The sequence below is a fragment of the Pongo abelii genome, chromosome X (genome assembly GCF_028885655.2).
Source record: "Pongo abelii isolate AG06213 chromosome X, NHGRI_mPonAbe1-v2.0_pri, whole genome shotgun sequence".
Lineage (NCBI taxonomy): Eukaryota > Metazoa > Chordata > Mammalia > Primates > Hominidae > Pongo > Pongo abelii.
The window spans coordinates 13,738,988-13,765,943 of record NC_072008.2 but is presented as its reverse complement, the minus strand read 5'-3'; the positions used below and the strand labels follow the sequence as shown (position 1 = coordinate 13,765,943).

General features: G+C 41.2%; 1 protein-coding gene across 2 annotated transcripts; it reads right to left on the bottom strand.

The window, feature by feature from the left end:
* Window positions 1-2,054: 2,054 nt before the first annotated feature.
* Window positions 2,055-22,512, bottom strand: RAB9A (RAB9A, member RAS oncogene family). 2 transcript variants are annotated; one of them, XM_024240792.3, is made up of 3 exons: window positions 22,336-22,370; window positions 7,820-7,908; window positions 2,055-3,002 (listed from the first exon to the last, which is right to left on the bottom strand). In XM_024240792.3, the coding sequence occupies exon 3, from the start codon at window positions 2,974-2,976 to the stop codon at window positions 2,371-2,373; it is 606 nt and encodes a 201-aa protein (XP_024096560.1). In that variant the 5' UTR covers window positions 2,977-3,002; window positions 7,820-7,908; window positions 22,336-22,370; the 3' UTR covers window positions 2,055-2,370. The 2 variants fall into 2 exon arrangements, with proteins under 2 accessions (XP_024096560.1, XP_002831436.2); XM_002831390.6 differs by lacking the exon at window positions 7,820-7,908 and having other exon boundaries at window positions 22,336-22,512.
* Window positions 22,513-26,956: the final 4,444 nt, after the last annotated feature.

The window sequence follows — 26,956 nt, the reverse complement described above, 5'->3', positions numbered from 1 at the left end:
TGTGAAGAGCACTTGCGCACATGGGTAGAACTGACAGCTGATAGATAGGAACTGATCATGAGGAAAGCTAAGCTGGCAAAGCTTGGATCTGGCAGGTGATGTCCCTTGAAGGTTCTGGAACACAAGAGCAATGGGGTGAAGTCAGTCTTAAAATCAGGCTCTCCTGAGCACATGTATGTTAGCACAAAGTTGGTTATCTGCTTTAGTGCTCCAAAAGTGATCCAGATAAAACGTACACCGAGTTTTGTCATCTTGCCATAGCCAGAAACTTCCTAGGATGCTTCCTTTGGCATGGACATAGATCGTCTCAATCTCTGCTCTGCCCATGCTATTACCCATGCTCTTTAATTTTTCATTCACTTCAACACTTCCTGGTTGACAGTCCAGAGTTCCAGAAACCACTGACTCTCCAGACACCACCTTTCACTGGGTACCACACTGGTGTGTTTTTCTATTTAACACTTTACTACTCTACAAGACACAGATATTGTGTAAGAACTTACATGGTGGTGTCATAACATTAAAATGAAAAGTTTGTACAGAAATATAAAAAGGTTTTCTTCTAAGACAAGTAATAGTAGGAATGTTTTAACTTCAACTAGGAAACTTTCCCCAAGGGTGAAAAATAACAAAAACATTTAGTCCATTAATGAATTGTAATTTTGTATCTTCCACACAGCACATTGTAATTGTTACATCAGTTATCAAATGCACGTTTGTTCTCCAGTTCAGTAGTTTGCTTTTTTTTTTTTTTGAGCTGGAGTCTCAATGTCACCAGGCTGGAGTGCAGTGGTGCGATCTCGGCTCACTGCAACCTCCGCCTCCCGGGTTCAAGTGGTTCTCCTGCCTCAGCCTTCCGAGTAGCTGGGACTACAGGCACGATGCCCAATTAATTTTTGTATTTTTAGTAGAGACAGGGTTTCACCATGTTGTCCAGGATAGTGTCAACCTCTTGACCTCGTGATCCGCCCGCCTTGGCCTCTGAAAGTGTTGGGATTGCAGGCGTGAGCCACCGCGCCCGGCCTTGCCTTTTTTCTTAAAACTGAACTGTATCTCTGGTGGGGGGCAGTGGTTCACTCCCTACATGACAGTCAGCTCCCCTCACCCGGCATGTCCTTTGATATCCCCATCACTCCCCAGTTGAGGGTCTCATCCACACTCAGTCTAGGCTTTGGTTAGCCTCCATAGAATCAGATAGTCACCAACCACACAGCATATGAACTTCATCCACAAAAGACCACAATTTGCTTTATCAAGTGTGATAATTGCAACAAGTCTTTTTGTTAACAAAAAATCTCCTTCAGAGCAAATCACTAAATGTTCAGTGATAGAGAAGACACTAAGTAAATACATCGCCGAATAAAGATGTCTTCATTTACCCTCTCACAAAGTACAATCCTTCTTAGTATTTCTTCTGAGAGTGATAAAGTTAGCTTGTGTCTTGTGTTATAAAGGAATGTTTTAACTTCAATTAAGAGACTTTCCCCAAGGGTCAAGAAAGTAACAAAAATATTTAGTCCATTAATCGAATTGTAATTTTGTATCTTCCACACAGTACATTGTGATTATTACATCAGTTATCAAACGCACATTTGTCTGTTCTCCAAGTTCAGTAGTTAGCCTTTTTCTTAAAACTGAACTCTATCTATGGAAAGGCTTTCCATTCATAGACAACTTGAATTTAGCTGAATGTATTACAGACTGTATGAAGCAACTCTTGTACCACTGGGTGCCCACCCTCCGCCTGAGACTGTGGAACATGATTTATGGGGGTGGGGGTGCATGAATGGCACACAAATGATGAGTAATTACTACTGAGAGTAATTCTAGTATGTAGAATGAAAACAGGAATGGTTAAATCATTTTGAAGAGAATGAAGAAGTAAATTAACAATGCATTGCAAATACATTAGATTTTAATCTTTAATATCTAACATTATTGCTTTAGGAAAGTATTTCCCTGAACCAAGAATACAATGCTAATTGCATAAAAACATACACATATAAAAAGGAGTTCTCCATTTTCCCAGGAAAAAATCCAAGTATAACTTCTAGAATAGTCAAGTTTCTTATTTTTATTATAATTAAAGTCTTGGTCATTTCATTTATTAGCTCTGCAACTTACATATTTAAATTAAAGAAACGTTATTAGACAACCGTTACAATTTATAAATGTAAGGTGCCATTATTGAGTAAATATATTCCTCCATGAGTGGATGTGTCCCTTCTCCCACCAACTAATGAAGCAGCAACATTAGTTTAATTTTATTAGTAGATGATACACTGCTGCAAACGCTAATTCTCTTCTCCATCCCCATGTTGATTTTGTGTATATGTGTGAGTTGGTTAGAATGCATCAACAATCTAACAATCAACAGCAAGATGAGCTAGGCTTGGGCTTTCGGTGAAGATTGACTGTGTCTGTCTGAATCAAGTGATCTGACCTATCCTCGGTAGCAAGAACTCTTCGAACCGCTTCCTCAAAGGCTGCTGCCACATTTGTGGCGTCTTTTGCACTTGTTTCAAAGTAAGGATAGTCGCCGTTGTCCCTGCACCAAGCTTGGGCTTCTTCTGTAGACACCTGCCGTTCGCTTATGTCAATCTTGTTACCCAGAATCACAAAAGGAAAGCTCTCAGGCTCTTTCACATCTGCATAATATATGAATTCTTTCTTCCAGTTACTTAAGTTCTGGAAGCTTTGTGAATCATCGACACTAAAAGTAAGCAGGCAGCAGTCAGAACCTCTGTAAAATGGTGTCCTCAGGCTTCGGAATCGCTCCTGACCTGCTGTGTCCCAAATCTGCATGGTAACAAAATGTCCATCCACTTCCAAATCTTTATTTAAAAATTCCACACCTATTGTATGGAAGAGCTGGGTATCAAACTTATTAGTTACATATCTGTTCATAAGTGAACTCTTCCCAACTCCACCATCTCCAAGGAGAATTACTTTAAAAAGTGATGATTTTCCTGCCATTGTTAATCTCAAAAGCTTCAAGAACCCTGTAAAATAAAAAGGCACCATTACATTCCTTTATACCTACACATTCTTCTACATGATTCTATGAATATCAGCATTTAGCTGAAATAAAACATATGGCCCCAGGGAATACCTAATAATAAGACGTTGTTTACTGAGCACTTAGCCATGTGCAGGCTACTACTCTACCATTATTCTCTGAAACAGCTGGGAAGGGCTCACTCTTCCCCTTTCTCAGGTCACAGTTGACTGTGAAGCTGGCACTCAAGCCCAAGTCTGACCCCAAAGCCCTTGCTCTGAACCGTTACTCTATGATAAGCCCCTCTCTGCTCATAGTTAAGCCCCACCATTTGTTAGAGATGGGTAGGAGACCAAAGTTCGCATGTTTTTTGTTTTTGTTTTTTTTTTGGAGACCGGATCTCGCCGTCACCCAGGTTGGAGTGCAGTGGGACCATCTTGGCTTACTGCAGCCTTGAACTCCCAGGCTCAAGCAATCCTCCCACCTCAGCCTCCCAAGTAGCTGGAATCACAGGTGCACACCACCATGCCTTGCTAATTTTTCTATTTTTTGTAGAGACAGGGTCTCAACCACGTTGCCCAGGCTGGCTTCAAACTCCTGGGCCCAAGCAATCCACCTGTCTTGGCCTCCCAAAGTGCTGGGACTACAGGCGTGAGACACCATGCCCGGCCCACATGTTTCTCTTAACAACTTCAAACAGCCGTTTGGTGCACAGTGATGGTGTTCACTTAAGGCCTCTCTCGTACCAGGGACTTTCTCTACTACTCCCTCCGCCTCCCTTCAGACACAGGTGCTGTTAACCAGGAAAGCCAGAGACAGAAACTGACTTATCCAGCTGTGAAATAAAATATGAACCAACCACTGAGTAAATGGACTTTATTCTCTTCATTAAGAACACTATTTTGAATTTGTTCAAATTAATGTCAGCAGCAATGGAATTTTTACTTTAATATAATCTAGCACATTCTACCCACAAGATTCACTTGGGCAGTTCAAACACTTAAGGAACATGAGACTGCTGCTACTTGTGTGTTTTCAGGTAGAATGAAATAAACCTTAAATGAAAATGTGGTACTATATGTGTTCCTTAGAAGTCCTGTGGCAGGATTAAAAACTTTACTACACTACAAGAGCCAGCCTGTGGGGGGTGAGATTTCAGATGCCCGTTGACAGACAGCTACTTCTAGGTGCTGGTGGGAGCACAGTTCCTGGTTAATCCTTCTGCTTACATTTTTATTGTGAAAAATTTAAAACATACACAACATTTCTACATAATGAGTACAATACAATGAGCTCCCATGAACTCTAAATCCAGCTTCACCAATTATCAACTTATGGCAAATCTTGTTTCCTCCATAACCCCTCCAACTCTCCCTTCTCCCCAGTTATTTCGAATCAGACTGTATCATTTAATCTGTACTTTAGTATTAAATGGTTTTTAAGTATACTAAAATGTATATAAGAAGATAACTATTAGAGCAGCACTGTACAAGAGAATTTTATGCAACAATGGAAATGTCCAATATAGCAGCCACTTAGCCGCATGTGACTGTGGAACACTTGACATGTGGCTGATGGAAGTGAAAAACTGCATTTTAAATTTTCTTCAATTTTAACTAAATAGCCACATTTAATGAGCCAATTGGAGAGCACAGATCTAGAGCAAATTTGGTCAATAACCTTAATAGGAAAGTAGGTATTATGAATCCCTCCATGGGAAGGCAATAAAGACATGAACAATAATTGTTATATTGACCAGGATGAATTTGTAAAATCACTGCAGTAAACATTGTCTGGCTGTCTCCTGGTTATATGCAATGTGAGCAACTATAGTGTAATCGAACACTTACTGTAACATGTAGGAATTCTGCATTTCTAGCCACATGCCCCACTGTTCTGATAAAAACCTTGTAGTCACTTGTATAGTTAGAAATCAAGTGAATGGGAAAATACTATTAAAAAATGATGGGACATACCTTAGTCCCTACCTCTTACTGGTTCTTTCAAATTACTACTACAGGCCAGGCACGGTGGCTCACACCTGTAATCCCAGCGCTTTGGGAGGCTGAGGCGGGCAGCTCACTTGAGGTCAGGAGTTCGAGACCAGCCTGGCCAACATGGTGAAACCCCGTCTCTACTAAAAATACAAAAAAAAAAAAAAAAAATTAGCTGGACGTGGTGGCGAGCGCCTGTAGTCCCAGGTACTAGGCTGAGGCAGGAGAATCCCTTGAACCTGGGAGGCGGAGGTTGCCGTGAGCTGAGATCACACCACTGCACTCCAGCCTAGGTGACAAAGCAAGACTCTATCTCAAAAAACAAACAAAACAATACTACAGTAATTACTACTATAATTAATATTAATACAATTTAAACTGTCCAACACAAGTGTGTGGCAGTTAAGGTGCATACCTTTTGAGAGACTTTTTCAATTTCAAATGTGTTGCTATATTCAATATCCAGACTATTAATGTTAAAGAGGAAACCTGAAACAGTCCCAAGCCCCTTACTTTCCTGACATAGGTAACAATGTGCTAAATTGGCTGCTTTAATTCTTTGGCATCTTGCTTCAACAACTTCAACTTAAAGAGAAAAGACTGAAAACCATGAAAGCAAACCAACTATTTTGACATAGGGGAACCGTCTATCTAATGTCTCCTCAGAATTCTTCAGTGGGTTGTTTCCCAGAGATCCAGGACTAAGTCCAACTTCTAAGGCAAGACACCTGGCCCCTGCTCTTGGCCAGCCGCACTCTAGCCACCTTCTCCTCACAGTCTCTGCTTCAGTCATTCTGAATGCACCATCACCCGGAACTGAAATTCAATTCCACTCACTCAGCACACCCCACACTCTCTTGCCTCCACCCTGGCATATGCTGCTCCTTGCTGGTGACCCCCCAATGAACCGCTGTGCCTTCAGAACTGCTCAGCATGGTCATCACCTCCACTGGGAACCCTGCCCCAGCAACTCTCCAAATGTTGTTCCTTTCACACAATTTCCATGTTGGGTTATGAGAGTACAACAGACATCATTTATTCCAGTATTAAGTCTCTACTGATCTAACTGCCTTACCAGACACAAAGTTTTACTGTACATCACTAAATTTTTAGCATCTTTATATCAAATTATAAGCCAGATCATGCAATCTAACAAACCCCACCCAGACTATTAGTTGCATGTATCTACTAAATTAAGTTTTAGAAATTCCTTGAAAGTGGTAATTTGTAATTTTGTCAAGACACTTTGATAGTTCTTTTTTCATAATAATGTGGGACTTCCTAGTTTGTCTCACTCTGACCAAATGAATTTGGGGCATGCCAGCCCACCAGGAAACAGAGTATAGGGTACAATTTTTTACATTTCCCATCTACAGTTTGAGGCCTACCAGATTTCCTACTGGGAATATATTTGCATTTGCTAAAATAATTAATTTCTACATGAATATCTCTCTAACTGTAGAGTTGTATAAAAACACACATGGTGATATAAATCATTGTACACACCATCTTATTTACCAGTGACATCTAACAAAAGCCAGTTTCATTCGATCTATACATTAATATAACCACAATCAGCTTATGGACATTAAAAATATTATTTTTTCTTTAAAAATAGTAAAATCCTTTGAAATTTGTTTAGTATAAGTTAAATAAATAAAGGGATCCTACTACGTTATTTTCAATATTTGCCTAAAAAGGTAATGTGAAGTCTTTTATACTTCACAGTTTAAAATGACTGTCCAAAGGCAATTTTCACCAAGGTTAAAACATTAGTAATTCTGCTAAATTCTATAAAGAAATCTGAATAAGGGGCCAGGCACAGTGGCTCATGCCTGTAATCCCAGCACTTTGGGAGGCTGGGGTGGACAGATCACTTGAGGTCAGGAGTTCGAGACCAGCCTGGCCAACATAGTGAGACCTCATCTCATCTCTGCTAAAAATACAAAAATTAGCCGGGCGTGGTAGCACATGCCTGTAATCCCAGCTACTCAGGAGGCTGAGGCATGAGAATTGCTTGAACCCGAGAGGTGGAGGTTGCAGTGAGCCAAGATTGCACCACTGCACTCTAGCCTGGGGGACAGAGCTAGACTCTATCTAAAAAAAAAAAAAAAAAAAAAAAAAAGAAATCTATGTAAGAAAAGCATATTACATAGGTCATAAATTTTACCTTAATTGTTCAATTCAAGCATCATTAACTACACAAAAAAGTTAGAAAGCTCACCTTAGCAGTGTATGTTATCATAATTTTAAGAGTAAAATGAAGAATTAAAATGTTAAAGTACAGTATCTGACTTCTATTAGCAGCCAGATTCTTAACTTAAAAACCTGAATACTGTCCATAACCTTTCTCAGCCCAAAAAATTCATACAATCAAATATTCTACTTTAATCATTGCGTTTTTCAAAGTTTTTCATTTACTCATCTTCTTTTCAAAGTTTTATATTCAGAGACAGCTATGAAATTATATCAAGAGGAAGTGTGTAATATTTCATTCATTCTTCAAAACTTGCCCAAATTTTGGATGGCTCAGAATGAGTCATATTCCAGAGAATAAAATAAAGATAACACAAAAGGGAAGACAGAAAAGGGCCATGTGAGGGAGGGGCACCAACGTGATATAGGAAAGGTCAAGCTAAGGCTCAAGGTAGCCCAGCTTCAGGGCAGCCAAGGCAAAAATGAAAACGCTCTTGTTTCTGTGCAAATCAAAGCACACTGTCAGAAAAGAAAACTTGTTCCTGGCACCAAATGCCATGAGCACAGCCCCATGGACGAGCAATTTAACATCCTGAAGCCTCATGGGAACAACAGTGACAACAGTACCTACCTCCTAGGGTTGTTGAGAAGATGCACTCAAACGACACGGGAAAAGCGTTTCATCACAGTGCCAGGCTCATTACAGGAGGGCAAGAGTGTCTGTGAAATGAATACATGAAGAAGTCTTCACTGGCAGTTTTACAGACAGGTTCTTTTTATGGTCATGTCTTACATCAACCTTCAATAAGGGCAATAGGCAGAACAAATTAGAGGATGATATAGGCCTACATTAGGAAGCTGAAGGATCCTAGTCCTAGAGATCAAATTCAATGTCAAAGTCTCCCAGTGATCACTATGTGGAACTGTGCTAAAGTACTAGCCTCTATTGGTCTGAACCAAAGGTTTCAACCACCCTCCCCACCCACCACTTTTTAAAGCAAAGGGCATTTTTGTGGGACTTACATATAGCAGTCCTTAACTTATAAATTCAATCAATAATAAAATGAGACTCTTCAAAATCCTGACATTTGGGGTTGAAGATGAAACAACAATAGCAGCTAGCCTTGAGCCCAGTATGTTATGCAAGCTACAACACTGTGTTTATTCCTCACAAGTTTCTTAGTACCTATTACACATGAGGATACTGACTCAGAGAGGTTACATACATGCTCAAGGTCACACACCTAATGAAAGGTGGGAGTAAGATATGAACATGGCCGACTGACTCTAAAGCCCAGGCACTTAACCCAGTAGGCTACGTCAATCCCAACTGCCTATGCGTCTGTTTCTGGGATTCTACTGTTGTTGCTGCAGGTAGAATGAAAATAAGCAATTGCAAATGGTAATAATCTTTCAACCACTTGCTTTATTTCAAAATCTGCTCAAGAACAAGGTTAACCTGACAGAACTAGTAATCTCCAATCTTACTGACATGTAGCATAAAGCACATGTGTCTATGCTTGATTAGAGTTTAAGTAGTTTAAAACATGTTTTACATGGAATCAGTCAAATTTTGCAGAAGCTTACCATTTGGTAGAACGATTGGGAAAGGAATTTTTCAATAAGTATTTAGTGAGTGCCTACTATGAGCCAGACCCTGAGGATACAAGCCACACATACAGTCCCAAGTTTGTGGAGCTTGTAGTTGGGTGAAGGTGACATCCACACAAAAATGCATTTAAATCACAACTGTACCTCACAAAATGAGAGGTATATGGTACAAAGTACAACTACTCACACTCAACCAAAAATCAAAGAACAACTTAAAACAGTGCAAGGGATTCTGCCCACCATCTCCCTCAGTGAGTGAGACGCACAATGTGTAAACCTGGGGCTCTCTCAATCAGACTCAGGTTCCCCGTGCCACTATCTTAACGGAGTTGCCTGAGTCCATAAGAGTCCAGCCACCTGGGGGACTTAATTTACATGCAAACATGATCCTGTAACACGAGCCAACTATTTCACTTGCTGAGCTACCGTTAAGGAAAAAGAGGTAACTTCCAACATCAGAGGTAAACTAGGCTGTGTTACACTGTGTTAATGAGAGACTGTACATCGGTTTCTAGTGTGATGTGTTCCAAAGCTATGTCTCCATGATCATTTTAGCCACGTGCTGCCATGAGAACACAGCCCTCACCAAAGTCTGATTCCGCTGGAGGTGGATTTGACCCAGGGGAACTAGGTTTGACCACAGGCTAAGCTCAGCAGGAACAAGAGAAAACTATGAGAAAAGAGGAGGTAGCAGGAACCAGAAAGTAGAACCAACTCATGCCAAGGCCCTGCCAAAGAAGCCTGGCCTTGGTATGAACTTGGAGAACTCAAGGTAGGCCCGAGCAGCCCGAGGCTAGAGAGTGAAGAGTATGCTACAAAGACAGGACTGAAGGAAGAGGCCCAGGAGCAGGGAGGCGAGTAGAAGCCATGGGAAGGATTTCTGCCTGTACTCTAGGAAAGATGGGGACCCTCTGAAACAGCTTCAGCAGTGGGTGACCCGGTCAGATAAGGAGTCCAGAAAGCTAACTGGATGCAATGGGAGAAGGGCTGTGGGTGAGGTGGGGAGGAAGGCCTTGGACAAGCTGGGATGGATGCTGCTATGATCCCTCTCCACTACTAACAGTGTCAGCTGGGCTTACGAATGAAAATTGAGGTGGTTATACCTCACACTTGATCCTCCAGTAAGATATTTACTATATGACTTCGTGTTTTACCTTGTTCACGTTCAAATCCCTGGCCCTTTACCTGTCTAACTCCTAGTCAGCCATGTGGATGCAGCTAGACCTCACCTCCTCCCGAACAACTACTGGACATCTCCAACTGAACCCCCTTCCTTGACACTCCTAACCACCCTGTGCGTGCCTCTACCATTTACCATAAGGAATTCTGTAATTGACATGCCTACTATGTCTAATAAAAGTGAAACATGCTCTCTTAACTCACATTACATGGATATGTACTATCCAATTACAGAAATGTCCATACATTTCTGAGTTGTCAATGTTTTAGATTGCACCAAAAAAATGCATACCCATACTATTATCAAACCACCTTCCCCTAAAAAGAAAATGTCCATCAATTAATGAATGGATAAATAAAATGCGGCATACATCCATGCAATGCTGTAATGTAGATAAACCTCAAAAACATTATGCTAAGTGAAGGAAGTCAGAACAAAAGGCTACCTACTGTACGATTCCATTTATATAAAATGTTCAGAATAGGCAAATATGGAGATAGTAGATTCATGGTTGTCAAGGGATGGGGCGGGGGGTGGTGGCAGGTAAAGGAGGAGTGACTGCTAATGGGTATGGGGTTTTTTTAGGGGGGTAATAAAAATATTCTGGAATTAGATAGTAGTGATGGTTGTACAACTCTGTGAATATACTATAAACACCAATCAATTGTATACTTTAAAAGGGTGAATTCGGCCAGGCGCCATGGCTCACGCCTGTAAACCCAACACTACGGGAGGCGGAGGCAGGCAGATCACTTGAGCTCAGGAGTTTGAGACCAGCCTGGGCTACATGGTGAAACTTCACCTCTACAAAAAATACAAAAATTAGCTGGACATGGTGGCGCATGCCTGTGGTCCCAGCTACTCGGAGGGCTGAGGTAGGAAGATCACCTGAGCCTGGGGAGGCCAAGGCTGCAGTGAGCTGTGATCACATCACTGTACTCCAGCCTGGGTGACAGAGCGAGACCCTACCTTGAAAAAAAAAAATTTTACTGTATGTGAAAATATATATGCAAATCTCCTGAGAATTAAAAATATGACCCTAGAATTAGATTTACACAACTAGAGCTACAAATGTTCTCCCTGTCCCTTCAGCAGCATCCCTTTAAATAAATCATTTACATGTACAACAGACACTACTTTAGGATTCCCATACCACGTGCTGGTACCAACATATGCTGTAAGTGTCATACACTAATCTGAATGTAAAGTTGGATAAGCAGGTCACTGGCAGGAAAAAAAATGAACCACATTGCCAGCAGATATGGCAAAATTCAAAAGACAAAAGAACATTTTATGTTAACCCTTTCCTTCTTATAACACTGTTTTCCCAACTTTTCCATTATGTACTTTTATCTTATACTATCAATTGTTCATGAATAGTTTATCAGTAGTACCCTTTTCTCTGGCCTTCTCCAACCCCTTGCTGGCTTCGAAAGCCATACCCTACAATAAACCAAGGGGAAGAATAGAAAGCCTCGAGGTCCAAGCATCAAGAATTTAAATCTGCTGGCCACGCACGGTGGCTCATGCCTGTAATCCCAGCACTTTGGGAGGCTGAGATGGGCAGATCACTTGAGCCCAAGAGTTCAGGAACCAGCCTGGGCAACATGGTGAAACCCCATCTCTACAAAAAATACACAAATTAGCCAGGTGTGGTGGTGCATGCTTGTAGTTCCGGCTACTTGGGGAGGCTGAGGCAGGAGGACTGTTGGAGAGGCAGAGGTTGCAGTGAGCCGAGATTGTGCCACTGCACTCCAGCCTGGGTGACAGAGTGAGACTCTGTCTCCAAAAAAAAAAAAAAAAAAAAGAATATAAATCTCTAATATGACTGTGTATGTGATTGAAGTTAGACTTTTTTTATCGGTCCTGGATCTAATTATCTCCATTCTTACAGATAACTAAATTCATTTATTTATTATTTTTATTATACAAGATTTTGAGCATAGCAATCAAAGAGCTATCCAACGTCAGTTACAAGCCTGTCCCAATTATATCCCTACTACTCACCATCCCCACACCTATCGCTGGCATTTTCTGTCCATATCTTTGCTCGGGCTGTTACTTTGGCCTAGGAGGCCCCTCCCTACTTCAACAGCTACGACAGTCTTAGTCATCAGAAGCCTAGTCCAGATTACCTCATGTAGGAAGCCAGGGCCGCCCCAGCAACCTAATCTTTCTCTTTTCTTTGCTCTCATCATTTCCACCTCTTTACAGCTCTCATTTACTTATGCTCTAATTACCTTCAGTTGTGTATGTGTCTGTTTCCTAATTACAATGTCAACTCCCTGGGAGGGACACACAACACCTAACTGCATCCATTCACTTGTCCCTTTTTTGTTCTGCCACTTCTCGTACAATGCTCTACATTTGGTGAGGTGCAAATAAATGCTAAATTGAGAACGAAGAGTATATTACTTCCTCTTTTATTCTTGTTATTCTATTATTATTCTATTTGTGCTTTCTGTACTTAAAATTCTTTGTTTCTCTATCAGTTCTCCCCGCATTCTTTTTGAGGTCTATTAAAATGTGTGGGTAGGAACAAAAAAATTGATTCTTACTTGCAATCCCAGTGAGAATCCCACTTTAAAATAAGTACTATTGACTGACTGCGACAGGGAGCTGGCAAATGCTGAAAAACGACTACATTCCTTAATAAGCTGCCAAAGGGAGAGCAGACATCATTTGTAAACTGCCTTCTCAAAACTTGAGATTTTAAAACACATACTCTGTAACCCCTCCAAAAACTTAAAATGAATTTATCACTCTTGGTTTAAATTTAGGAACAATTTTTTTTTTTTTTTGTCAAATTCACAAGTTCCTTTGGATTCACCCTGAATGTCCTACTTAGAGGTGTACTTACCACTTCATTTCACTTCATAGCTTGAGGAAATGAGGTTCAAAGAAAACCAGGGAAACAAAAGCATGGATAATCTGAAAATTATTTCTATTTTTGCTGGAGCTGTATTTATTTCCTCATAGCTTAATTTAGGTGTGTCTCACTTAACAGCCTAATTGGTTCCACTGTTTGTTTCTAAAAACTTCCTGATTGTCTTACGGAAATTTATGAGCAAGAAGCAAGTCAAGGAACGTCATTACGTGTAATGGGTACCAGCTCTACAGCAAGAAGTTACCAAAAAAAAATAAATAAAGAATTAAGAAAAATACTGTCAGAAAATACCATATTTAGTGTGCAGGAAGAAGCAAAAGAAAGAAAAGGAAATACCATAGGAATAGGCCAACTTGGAGGCAAGACCTGCCAAGGTGAAATAAATTATCTAGTCCTATCTAGTTAATCACTGAGCATTACCTCAAGAACAGGAGGCAGCTAGAGGAGAAAAACTGTATTATCAAACCATACTATCACTATGTCAGAGCACCTCCCCTATTGAAAGAAGTTATTTCAATTAAGTAACTTTTTTTGAAGCTGAATCAGCTAATTTAACTTTTAAGAAATATGTTAACATTTTTCTTAAAACAAGGCACCTCTGTAGGTATGCTAACTAATCACTAATAGTGGTGGGGGGAGTGGGAAGGGAGGAAGTGAGAAGGGAAAAAAAGAAAAAGAAGACTTGGTTAAGGAACTAAATCTTAAACCATCATGAAACTATAGTGCAGCAGAATCCAACAGCGCCTTCTGCAATGACAACAATGTTCTATAATCTGCACTGTCTAATATGGTAGCCACTAATCACATGTGGCTATTGAGCACTGGAAAGTAGCTGGTCTAACTGAAGAACTGAATTTTTCATTTAATTTTAACTAGTTTAAATTGCTACATGAGGCTAGTGGGAACTGTGTTGGACAGTGCAGGCCTAGAGTGTGGTTAATTGGGAGTCCATGAAATGAGCTTCAGGGGGAAAATACACTCCCTAGAATCACATGTGAAATAAAGGATGAGAGCATTGGTGGAAGCTTGTGTGCTTGCGCTTTTTTTCTGGAAAGAACAAAAAATGTTTCATCAGATCTTAAGGAGTTTGGACACCAAGAAATGATTGCTACATGCCTGCATCATTTGTATGTTATGTGTGATCCATTTCTGTAGCTCATAACACCCTTCAAGACTTTCTGTCTTTAGCAGTATTTCCTCTTTCTCTCCCTCACCCATGAGACTTTTATGAATATCACACTTTGACCATAAACTGTGATAGTTCAGTGAACAGCCTTACTCATGGGAAACTGCTAGTCCTGAGAAGTGAGGATAATGTTTTTTTTGTTTTGCTTAAGTTTTAAGAACCAAGCATAAATCTACCTGCGATAAGACACTTACCTGTAAAAGGCACTTACAATACTTTTTGACAGTAAAGAAAAGAGTGCACTTTGGAAGACAGAATTAAAATGCAAAGACATAGATAAAAGTCACAAGATGAGAACATGGGGAATTAAAGGTAGATATTTCAGGAAGAAAAACAAATTATGAAAGGAATGAATTTGAACATACATGTCAGAAAAATATATTAAAGCAGCAAAACACAAATCAAAAATGATCTGCAACGTTCTGCTATCACCTAAAGAAACACTGGTTCTGAGGCCTCCCTTCCAGTTAGATAAGAAACCAAATGTCTTTAATTTACAGCAGACAAATCTAGGGGTTGGGGAACTATACAAACTCACTAAGTGAGGAGCTCCACAAGGCATGGAGCCACAGCAAAAGGAAACTTCTTTACTGTTAGAGAAGTTAATTACAAGGAGTGAGGATTTCCTAAGAAGATATATTTAAAGAGGGGCAGCTATGTCCAGTAAATAGGACTCAACTAGACTAGAGGCTCCCAAATACCACTCTGCAGGGAAGTTGTCACCAGCTCAACACTGCAGGCAGCTCTTCATCAAGTTCAGTTTATCCAATGTAACTGTCACTTTGTCAATGATCCCCCAGGTCTGCCCCTATCGAAGTGTTGAAACTGACTTTTCTCACAGAAAGCTTTCCAAGCCCAACCTCACTCTGCCCATCACTACCCATTTCTCAATGTGCCTGCAAACCTGATTAACTCTCTGCTCAGTTTATAGGACACCAGGGCTTCCACCCCATCCTTTCCCCTGATTGTCAGCAAAAGTCACCAAAGACCTCCTAATGGCTAATCCAATGGCTTTTTCTCAGTCCTCATCTGAATGCCCTACGGCACATACAACCCTAAAGTGAATACAGGGAAAAGTTCTTCTCTCAGGACTTTATTGTGTATGTTTCTAGAAAACACCTGCAAGTTTGACCAGCATCTCCACCTGAGGCCCAGCTAGTATACAGTGAATTCTCTCAGGTGTAGCCATCTGTCTGAATGTGCATGAACTAAAATCTTGGAAGGGTACCCAAGTCTTTTTTCTTTTTTTAAAAGACAGAGTCTCTCTCTACCACCCAGGCTGGAGGGCAGTGGCATGATCATAGCTCACTGCAGCCTCAAACTCCCGGGCTCAAGTGATCCTCCCATTTCAGCCTCCAGAGTAGCTGGGAGTACAGGTGCATATCACCAAGACTGGCTAATTTTTTTTTCAATTTTTTTTTTTTTTTTTTGTAATGACAAGGTCTCACCATCTTGCCCAGGCTGGTCTTGAACTCCTGGGCTCAAGCAAGCCTCCCTCCTTGGCCTCCCAAAGTGCTAGGATTACAGGTGTGAGCCACCGTGCCTGGCCTCAAGTGTTTTTTAAAAACAAATAAGGAAACAGGCCTAACTGGGAAAGTGTCTTACACAGGATCACACATCTGATCCTGTGTAAAACCACTCTGATAATAGGTTCTGCCTTCTCTCCTCCTTGGCCCCTTAGCTTTCTTCAACATAGACAGCTCCCTTTCCTGACAAGCTCTTCATGAAGCTATTTCACGAGACTGAAACCCTTACCTGTTTCCAGATGGTATCTCCCTGGGCTATAAAAATCAGTGATTCCTAAAGTCTACCTCCGCATGTCTGAGCCAGACAAGAATTTGCAACCCCTTGTATAGTATGTTCATCTGGTACCCTGATGGTAGTTCAAATTCAACATATCTAAAACTGAGCTAATTATTTTCTCCATTTCGAAAATCTCTTTCTTCTTTTCTCTTATGCACTTCATTCAGCCACACATGAAATATGTCCACTTTTCGCACTACCTATTGCTATTGCCTTGCTTGCTCAAATAATAAATGCTATGGCTGTAATTATATTAGCAGCCACTATTAACTGAATATCTACTAGGTACCTGGCATATAGCACCTTAAAATTATCTGCAAGTTGGACACTATCATCCATGTTTTATAGATCAATAAACAGAAGTCCACAAACTTCCCCAGGTCTAATTAAATAGGGCAGGTCAAGTATGTGTTATCTTCACTCCCACCCAGTGACAGAAAAGGTCTACGTAAGGTACAAATCCAAAAACAACACCAAGAAAGAACAACTGTAGATGCAAGACAGCAACAAAATTTAGAAAGTGGAAAGCAAAATTTAGAAAGTGGAGTGACAGAGTGAAGAGACAATGAAATCTAATGCGGAAAGCAGCAGCCAACAATGAGAAAGCTGATTCCCACCAGAGAACTGGAAAAGAGCTGAACAGCACACGGGCACTTCTCGAGACTTCTCCAGACAGGCCGGGTCCGGAGGCTTGAGGGGTCCCTGAAAGGCTGTAGATTCCATGACCCACATCCTTGTGCCACCCTAGCAGACCCACTTCCTAAAGAAGTGCACCCAGCAGAAAATGGAGAGAAAGCACAAAGGAAAGTGGAGCTGGAGGGACGATCTTCACAGGAAACCTGAACTGCAGTCTCTTTCCTGTCTGTCCCTCCCCTCAGCTTAGCAACTAAAAGGGTAGCATCCCAAAACTGCAAAGCTCTGGGGGAAATGAGGGGCCCAAGGGAAAAGCTTACAGATACTGGAAGGGGGGATGGAGAATTAAAAACGGACTTTGATGCCTTTTCTCCTTACCGCTATACCTTGTAGTCCATAAACTAGAGCCAATAATACCAACTTCTAATCCTAAGGTTCCCAAACTGCATGCTGAGGTGCCCCAAAGCATCATGGCAAATTCATAAGGGCAGGGCAGGCTATTTTAAATTTCTGAGGGAAACACAGACACTTGACATTTGTAGGGCACCCCACTGGAGGGGAGTTAATTAGATTGCACTGCATTCCTTTCGATGACATCGTATCTTCATGAAGCTAGGTTTTCCAGGACTGCCGTGATAAAAATCAAGTACCGAGCACAAATTAAAGTGGATTATGAGGGTGGCAATTGTTTGCTCCCAAACAACTATTTTTAAATGTTATTTAAGAATACTAGCACTCATTCCAAAGAATGTTCTGCATTCACCAATGGGTAGTCCTCAGGCAGCTCTAATCTGACTTCGAACCACATTATGTATGTATTTCCAGGTATATACATCTGATCAAATACACAGGTGTGAAACTGCACAGACCAGAGCAGTCACCTAGCTGCATAAACACTCCTATCTGTTAGAGTTCTGCACAGCAAGTTGTAGAAACAGAGGTCTGTAAGGCTTTTTTTTTCCCCAGGTTTTTCTAACTCTGAGAACATAGACAGTCTTATGGGCACTAACCTTTTGGAAATTACCTTAGCTTCCGTACCCAAAAATCTAATCCAATTCACACGAACTTGAAATTAAAATACAGTAGTCAGTTCAACTCCTCTATACTGTTTTGCTCTCTGTTACACTTGAATAAAGAATGTGGCAATGAAATGAATGTGTCCAGTTGTTCTATAGTGTTTCTCTATGCCCTGTCAAACAACAGAATACGTTTGTATGAGTCAGGCCTAAGACAAAAGTGGAGTCTGTGTCCACAGACTCCCAGAGAACTCCTGGAGAATGCAATGAGCTGGCTTCCATGCAGCCAGAATGTGAAGCCTGAACAGCCTGTTTCACTTCTCCATTTTTTTTCCAAAATACACACCCAGTCTCTCTCCACCTCAGGCAGATCTAGCTGTTACCTAACTTACATTCATTTATACCTAGTCATCCTCACTGTATTCATAATAAGCAACATAATAATAACGCCTGAACTCACCATGGTCAAAAATTAACAAAAGGATTTGAAAAATCCAGAATGTGGAAATACCCAGAGCACACAGCTTCACAACATGCGCAGTATCAAGAGTCATGTTGAGAAACAGAGATTTCTGCTCCAAGTTATCTAACTAGCCCTGGTACCCCTGGGATCTCTGGCAACACCACCTGGGACCGCCTCCGACCTCCCTGCCCTCTGCCTACACACCTAGGTGGCTCCATGTCTCCTCCCTCAGGCATCCTCGCCTTCCAATTGCATCATAGCTTTCCACCAAACTCCCTGAAACATTTTTTGAGTTCACCCTCACTCCTCTACAAAAAAGTCTTCAATAAATGTTCTCTGTTGATGGCCTACTCAGTCACAAATCCTATTCTCTTATGCTTGGTTTTGACTGAAGAGTCTATTATCTATACACCTTTCAAGTTAGATGCGTTGCCCAAACACACACACACTTCCATTTGGCTTACTTCCTCCTGCTGCTTAACTAACACATTGCCTGGGCAGAACTACTTGGAAGCTAATAATTTGCTGCCTCTGTCATATAATCTCCTAGAGATTATAAAGCACAGCCATCTCATCTTACCCAGAAGGAAATGTGGTGACCTAAGTTGGCCGGAGGAGCAAGCCAATTAATGATCAAACAAGACAACTCTGGCACCAATTTCTCTCGACCCTTCCCAGAATAAAACACGTCACTTTTGTTAGATTCCATGTGTATGCACTAGCAATCATTTTGAGGTGTGTAACTCAACATCCTCCCTACCCCACAGCAGACAACTCCTGATAAGAGGCAGAGAAATCTATTCATCAGCAAAGAACGTGCTGTGTATTGGCATGAGTAAAAAGCCAAAGCTACCGACAAAAAGATGCCATGTTGATTGCGTGAATAACACTCAGTGATGCCTAAAAAGAGATGCGATCCTTTTTGACTGCTCCAGTCAACCACTCCCTCCCAAAGTTCACCTAACAGTTAATTCTGCCACCAGAATGAAGCAGTACATATTTTGAAAGGCCTGATCTTAGACAGGCATGAAAAAAAAGACTGGAAAACACCAGAAAGTTATGGAAAAGCCATTAAAAAATTCATCATTTATTTCTCGATTCCAGTGGTAAAATGCAGGCATAACTATTTGTCTGGTGAGGTGAAATTTAAGGATGAATTTTATGCTCAACAAGAATGGCTTCTCAATTTGATTCTTGTAAATATTCACACGTGGTTAACCGTACAAAACTGTAACACATACATCAAGTTTTCCCCATTTTATCTAAGTCTGCCCACAGTAAACACCATGACACAGGTACTTCTGTGCCGAGTGTGGAGTTGTTTACTTTAATTATTATATTTTTAGCGACAAGGTCTCACTCTATCGCCCAGGCTGGAATGCAGTGGTGTGATCATGACTCACTGCAGCCTTGAACTCCAAGGCTCAAGCCGTCCTTCTGCCTCAGCCTCCAGAGTAGGTGGGACATGCACCACCACACTGAGCTAGGCTAATTTTTTTTTTAATTTATTTTTTGTAGAGACGGGGGTCTCACTATGTTGCCCAGGCTGGTCTCAAACTTCTGGGCTCAAGTGATCCTCCTGTGTGGGTCTCCCAAAGCGCTGAGATTACAGGCATGAGCCACTGCACTCAGCCTGTTTTGGTTTTTTTTAATGAACACCTGGCCCCTGTCCTTGAGTAGCCCAGGCAATAAATTCTGTTCTAGGATGATGTCAGAACCTAATCTTATGACTGTGATTGGACTGTAAGCTTCAGGAAGGCTGGGACTCCCCACTGCCCTTCTCATCAGCATCTCTGTATCAGCGCCCCACAGGCTGCTCAGACAACTGAAATAATGCACAAACTAAACTTTCTAAGTCCACTTTAATGGCTCTGAATAGCTCTTAAGTTCTTTTTGTCATTTTTGCCTTACAACAAAAAACAGATTCTGCTACCAGAAATTATTTGCTCTTTTCTTTTTTTTTTGAGATGGAGTCTCATTCTGTTGCCCAGGCTGGAGTGCAATGGCATGATCTCGGCTCACTGCAACCTCTCCCAGGTTCAAGCGATTCTCCTGCCTCAGCCTCCTGAGTAGCTGGGATTACGGGCAGCCGCCACCACGCCTGGCTAATTTTTGTATTTTTAGTAGAAACGGAGTTTCACCATGTTGGCCAGGCTGGTTTCGAACTCCTGACCTCGTGATCCGCCCACCTCGGCCTCCCAAAGTGCTGGGATTACAGGCGTGAGCCACCGTGCCCAGCCACTCACTCTTTAATCTTTCAAGTGAATATGCTTCTTAGTAGAGAGAATTTTCCCCTGCTCACTGTTAAAATGATGAGGTATCACCAAATAGGAAAACGACACTGCATTTGAAAAACTACAAAAGCAGTTGAAATGTAAGCTCTGGGGTTACTTGGACTGCTGAAAAGGAGGGTTTCTCAACTGTGGCACTAGTGACATTTTGGGCTAGACAACTCTGTTTTGGGGGGCTGTCCTGTAGGTTATAGAATGTTTAGCAGCAAAAATTAAAAATTAAATAACAAAAATAAAAATAAAAAAGAATGTTTAGCAGCATCCCTGGCCTCTACCCACTAGATGTCAGCAGCACCTCCCTTGCCCCCAGGTGTGAACCAAAAATGTCTCCAGGCATTGCCAAATGTCTCCTACGAGGACAAAATTGTCCTCTCTTCCAGTTGAGAACTACTACTCTAAAATTACCCAGACCTGCTTTGAATCCCCGCTCCACCCCATCACAACCTGGGTCATCTTGGAAAACAGACTGAACCTTCCTATGCCCCCCCCCAAATTCCTCAACTGTAACATGGAGCTCTTACTGAAGAAATGCTATGAAAATTAAATGAAATGATGTACGTACAGGATTTACACATACGGAATATTCGCCGCCAGAGTGAGTGCTCAATAAATGGTCAGAAATGAGGGGAGGCTAAAAAAAAATAATAATTTCGAGAACTCAAGGATCTTATCTTTAGGCCTCCAGAGTAATGCAGTCTAGACAGAAGAAATGGTTGAGATAGAAACAAACAGATGAGAGAGGTTGGAAAAGAAGTGACAGTACTAAGGTATTATTTCCCTTATCTCTAAAACCCGGCTTGGAGTCAAAGCCAATGACGTTCTACTTAGTTTTTGCCTATCTACTCTAACATTCCCAATAATAAACGAAAAAATATGCCCAGATCCCAAAAGTCTCCAAAAGAGAAACTTTGTAGTATAAACGAGGAATTTACTACAGCAGACACAAAAAACTAAAAGCACCAGACTGCCACAGCATTGTCTTAAATTTAGGAATCCAAATAACACATTAAAGATCTAGAGAAGCAATCATGATGACTTCATAATCTTCTAAAGGAAAAACTAAAGGCTGGCTTCTTAAAAGTTCCTAACTGAATCGTTCCAGGTTTCTTTATCTCTAGTTTTGCTCCACTGGACAGCTTCTGAGAGTACAGGCAATGTAGGGATTTTCCATTACAATGGTGCCAGAGACCGAAGGACAAACACATTTTTAAAGAAGCAATCAAATTCTGCCCATTGATTTTTATCAGGACGCTAAAATCCTATGAAAAGATTGTGGTCACGTGCCGATTTGGAAACTAGCAGAAAAGTTATTCCTCAAAAGAACTGTAGTCACGAGATGTGTCATCCCTTACCAAAAAAAAAAAAAAAAAAAAAAAAAGGCAATACGTCCACCAACTATTTATTAAGTTCAGCACTTAAATTTCTCATCTTGCCTTTTTACTTACCAAGTTGGAGGAAAAAAGGGAACGCGATTGTGAAACGTTAGCCAGCGTCTGAATCAGATAATGCCCCCAAACCGCCTGCAGCCTCTAAGATTGGCTTTACTTTCCGAATTCCTCACCCGAGTGGTCATAAGACATCGAGCAAACACGTTCTGCTAGGTGGAACTTCAGAGGTCGCCAAAATCAAGTCCTGGGAGCGCCTTTGTTTTCCCTACATTAATCATTCGGGTGTAGGATTTGGTTTGGGGTCTGTGGATGTGTGTCCCGGAGTGGTTGGGGAAAGGCTGGCGTGTACGTGTGTTCCCAGGTGACTGGGTGTATTTCTCCGTGTGTATGCGCACGGGTGTACAAGCTTTTGTAATCTCCCTTTCTCCAATGTTTGTGTGCGTCCCTGTGTATGTGTGTGTGTTTCTGTGAGTCCCTCTCCCCAAGGGTGTGGGGACCGTCTTTCCTCCTGCGTCAGACAGGAGGCAGGCAGACAACCAGCCGTCCTCTCTCCCGGGGCGGCCTTGTGACCCGCGCTAGCCCCGCGCGCACCGCACCCCGCCCCAGCTGCCCGAGGCCCGAGCCGCCCCCTCAGACCCCGACACCCGCGCACTCCGCCCGGTCCCGAAGGAGTCCCGAGTCCCGCTCACCTTGCGGCCACACGAAAGACGACCCGGGAGCTCTGGGCCGGCCCGTCTGGGTGCAATGAGGACAGAGAGAGGGTCGGGGACCTGCACAGCAGGAGGCAGCAGCGGTAGCGCAGCCAGGCTCCAGCTCAGCTGCTCCCGTCCAGCGCGGAGGGAACAACATGGCGACGGGCCGGGGCGGGGCCAGGGAAAAAGCGGGGCGGGGCCTGGAAGGCGGGGTCCCGCGGCCGAGACCCTGGGAGAGGGGCGCGGGGGAGGTGGAGCCGAGGCAGGCGGGGCCTGAATCGTGCTTTTCCTTCGGGTCGATTGCTCCTGAAGTGTCCTACCGTCTACGTTCGGGCGACAGCGAGTACGAAATAACTGTCATTTTGAAAAGTTTACGTAAAGTGGAAATAAACAGACCTCATGAGCACAGTCACAGGATGTCGTGATTACAATGATAAAAACGACTAGGCAAACGGACAAAGAACAAACAGGTGGATGAAAAATGAAAACAGTTGTGATACTGTGGAAAAATAAGAACTTTTTAAATGAAGCTATTAAAACTTTCCTTTAATCTTGTTAAAATACTGCCTCTGGCATCTCTGAATAGAAAACGATGGTGCAAAATGTGGTACTGGAGAAGCTCTCCTTAAGTCCTTGCTTTATGTATGAAGTTGAGTGCATGGATCCTATGATACAGAACCCTACAGGCGGGAGGGACTCATAGGGACATCTCAATACGTTTTCTAGGGTGATTTAGTTTGTTTATCAGAAAACCAAACACTGCGTGTTCTCACTCATAAGTAGAAGCTAAATGATGAGGACTCATGGTCACACAGAGAGGAACAAGAGACACCAGGGCCCACTTGAGGGTTGAGGGTGTGAGGAGGAAAAGGAGCAGAAAAAAGCTAGGTGCCAAGTACTATGCTTATTACCTCGGTAACTAAATAATCCGTACACCAAGCCCTTGCAACAGGCAGTTTACCTACATGACAAACCTACACATGTACCCCTAAACCTAAAATAAAAGCTTTTTAAAAAAGATTTAGTCTGTTTATTTTCCAAGACAAAGATCTCACTTTTATGATGCTGGGGCTCACAACAAGTTAAATAATCTCCAGCTCTTTGGGGAGTCATTTTCAGGTAATGACTTTTCATTCAGCACTAGAAAGGTCATATTTGAGAAAGTTCCTCACAAATTAAAAAGGCAATTTTAGAATGCTTCTGAAAACGACACATAAGCTTAAATAATTGTTTTCTCATAAACAGAAATCTATTTCTTATCTGCAGGTCATTTCCCCAAGGAAATATGTACAAATGTTTATAAATACAAATCTGTTAAATTGGGCGGAAGAAGAGATATACACTATCTTGTTTTAAAACACATATTAAAAGTACACAGTAAAACATTATATATGAGCATTAGAGTTAATTTTCCAATAGAAAAAAAAGTCATGTCCATTGGGTCAAATTGCAACAAGCAATCCACAGGGTAATTAAAGAAATGCCACGTGAAAATCGTACATCCTAACCATTCAAGGAGTGATCAAATAGGAGTTTATCTGTGCAACTGCTAATGCCAACTAGCTATTAACAAGTGATCTCATAAAATTATTGTATTTTGAGTTAAAGTAAACCTTGACAAACCCAACAGCTTTCATAAAAATGTTCTAAGAAGGTTCCATGAGTGACTCTTAGGCTGTTCCAAAATGTAAGAAGGCATTCAAACATATTTGAGTGTAGCTTATAGCACCTTAAGAAAGAATAAGGAAAGTTACTTTCTCTAAAATTACTATCAGTTGGATACTAGCCAACTGACATTTAAGAATGTTAGTATATTCTGGTCTCTTCCACCATTCACTTCTTAACCACATTTCTATGTCAGTGCAAGAGTAAAGTGGGTTAAAAGATTTTTCTCTGAAGGGCAAGTTTGGGGGATTTTTGTTGTTGGATGTGTGTGGTTGGTAAGCTGATGCAAGTTGGATAGACAGTTGCTATCTCTCTTGCTCCATAAACTTGCTCCTTGATGAAAACATTAAAGAACTAACCTAGTTTGACTCCCTTCATCTAATGAAGATTTTCATCTTTATATTCTGTAAACACCAATGCATCACTCATGGGCGAGAAAGAGGCCAAGGTTGCTATGCATAAATGATTCTTTTACTTAAATAACACCTACTTATTACTAAGAGTACTGGGAGTTAACACCCCATCTCAAGCTGGAAACTGAAAGAAATCACTTCTGGCATCTCTGATGAAAAGCTACAAGTGGCTGGGCGTGGTGGCTCACGCCTGTAATCCCAGCACTTTGGGAGGCCGAGGCGGGTGGATAATGAGGTCAGGAGTTTGAGACTAGCCTGGCCAACATGGTGAAACCCTGTCTCTACTAAAAATACAAAAAAATTAGCTGGGTGTGGTGGCGTGTTCCTGTAATCCCAGCAACTCGGGAGGCTGAGGCAGGAGAATCACTTGAACCCGGGAGGCGGAGGTTGCAGTGAGTCAAGATTGCATGCCACTGCACTCCAGCCTGGGCAACAGAGTAAGACTCTGTCTCAAGAAAAAAAAAAAAAAGCTACAAGTAAGTGGGCCCTAGACTCGGGTACAGTAAATACTGATGATAATTGAACTGCTTTTATTTTCACATACAAGGAAAAACACAGAACTCAGTTGTAGACCATTTCACCATTATATTACATATGTAAAGAGTCACAAATTTGATATTTTTCCTAAGTCGTTTGGCCAAATAACAGATTTGGTCGTAATATTGCATAGATGTTCTTCTATAGCTGTACTAAGAAGGGGAAAAAGCATAAAATATACATAAAAGTAACTCAAAATTTTTTATATTTGGCTTTAAAGTCAAGCCAGAGTGAAAATTCATAACAACATATGTTAAGTGAAAAAGAACATTACCGAATAGTATATGGAAGAAAAATCCCAATTTGGTTGAGGAAGTGTTTTTTATAATATATAGCTTTTCAACATATATTGATGTATTTAATAATGCATTTATTTATATACTTACATATTTATATAATATATACATCTTCAATAATTTATACCAATGTCACACTTACCCAGTTTGCCTAGATACTAAGTTCAGCATGTTTCTTGCACTAATATAGAACTTTTGATAGTGATTCTTAAGTCAGATAAAATTTCAATGTATAAGGAAATGCCAGAAATTGGATTTCTTCACTGCTCCGCTTAAAAAGGAGTTCTCAAGCAAAAATGAATAGGAGCATCATCCTTAATCTATATATCACCAGTGAGCAAATTTCAGAATTTCCAGACTCAGACTGATGTCAGCAAATGAAAATTCTGGCCCTCAACCAAATAAAACATATATTCTTTCATGAGTCCCATGAATTCTATCCATTGGACACTGTCAAATGGCAACCTGGGTGTCAAAAGCCATTGCCATGCTTCCTTCTGTCAACCTACACACTGTCAGAAGGGAGGCGGGCATGGCAGGCAGAAGCCAACACAACTCACGCCTCTCAAGTTTGTGGGTAACCACCATGCTCACCCAAATCCCTCCAATGCCTGCAGCATAGACACACGTTTACTGTCTCTTCCCCTGGGTGATTTTAAGATTTGCAGGAAATGAAAAGTCAATTCATGTTAATACTTATTTATTCAACAAATATATAGTGAGTGTGCACACTGTGCTAGGTGCTGAGAATACAGCAGTAAATAAGACACGGGAGGAATTCAGGGGGCGTCCCCAGCCACCATCCTCTTCTCTGAGGACAAACACCCTCCTCCACATTTTGGCTCCCATCCACCAGTTTTTTAAAAAATGTTATGTGACTTTTTCTTGGTGAACAAAATAGATTCAGTTCCTTTTCTAGGAGAGCTTAGACAAGATTGGAGGAGACATTCAATAAGTAACTAAACAAACGTGTAGTTACAAATGGACTGCAGAAAATAATCAAGGTGCAGTAGGTGGGAATATAGGGTGATGATACCAGAGAAGGCAGGAATGAGGAGGTGACTCATGTCGAGCCCTAAGAATGAGCAGGCAGCAATGGGAAGGGCTGTGGAAAGAGTAGTACAAGTTTAGCAAACAAGGTCACAAATAACTTAGCACATAGCAGCTTTCAATACATCTTTCTAAATAAAGAAAACAGGCAAACTATTATTAAATCTTCATAACTGGCGGAAGAACTTAAGATTGTAACGCTTTCTCTAGCGATGCAAGATCCAATGTATTCTCTTAAAAATAATATGTGTATGTTGAATAGTGCTGCACTTTCTTAACCACACTCTAAATATAGCTTAACTCAGTTAATTAAAAAAATGGCAAAATGGAACAAGCATTAAAATTCAGGAATGAAGTGAGGAATTCAATCCCTTTGCTGATTTGCTGATGAACATGAGTCAAAAACTGAACTTAACCTTCAAAGGCAATGGAAGGAAAATCGCATACACACCATGGTTACAATTATGTAAAAAGTATATGTGTGTGTGTTTGTATGAGTGTGTATATATGAGTGCTTATATACAAAAGAATGGAAGGCAGCAAGGAAAATCAAAGCAGTTGAATTATTATGGCAGTAGGATTCTAGGTAATTTTTACTTAAATTTTGAATTCCATGTTTTATTATTATTTTGGGCAATAAGTGGAAGTTTTTCAACA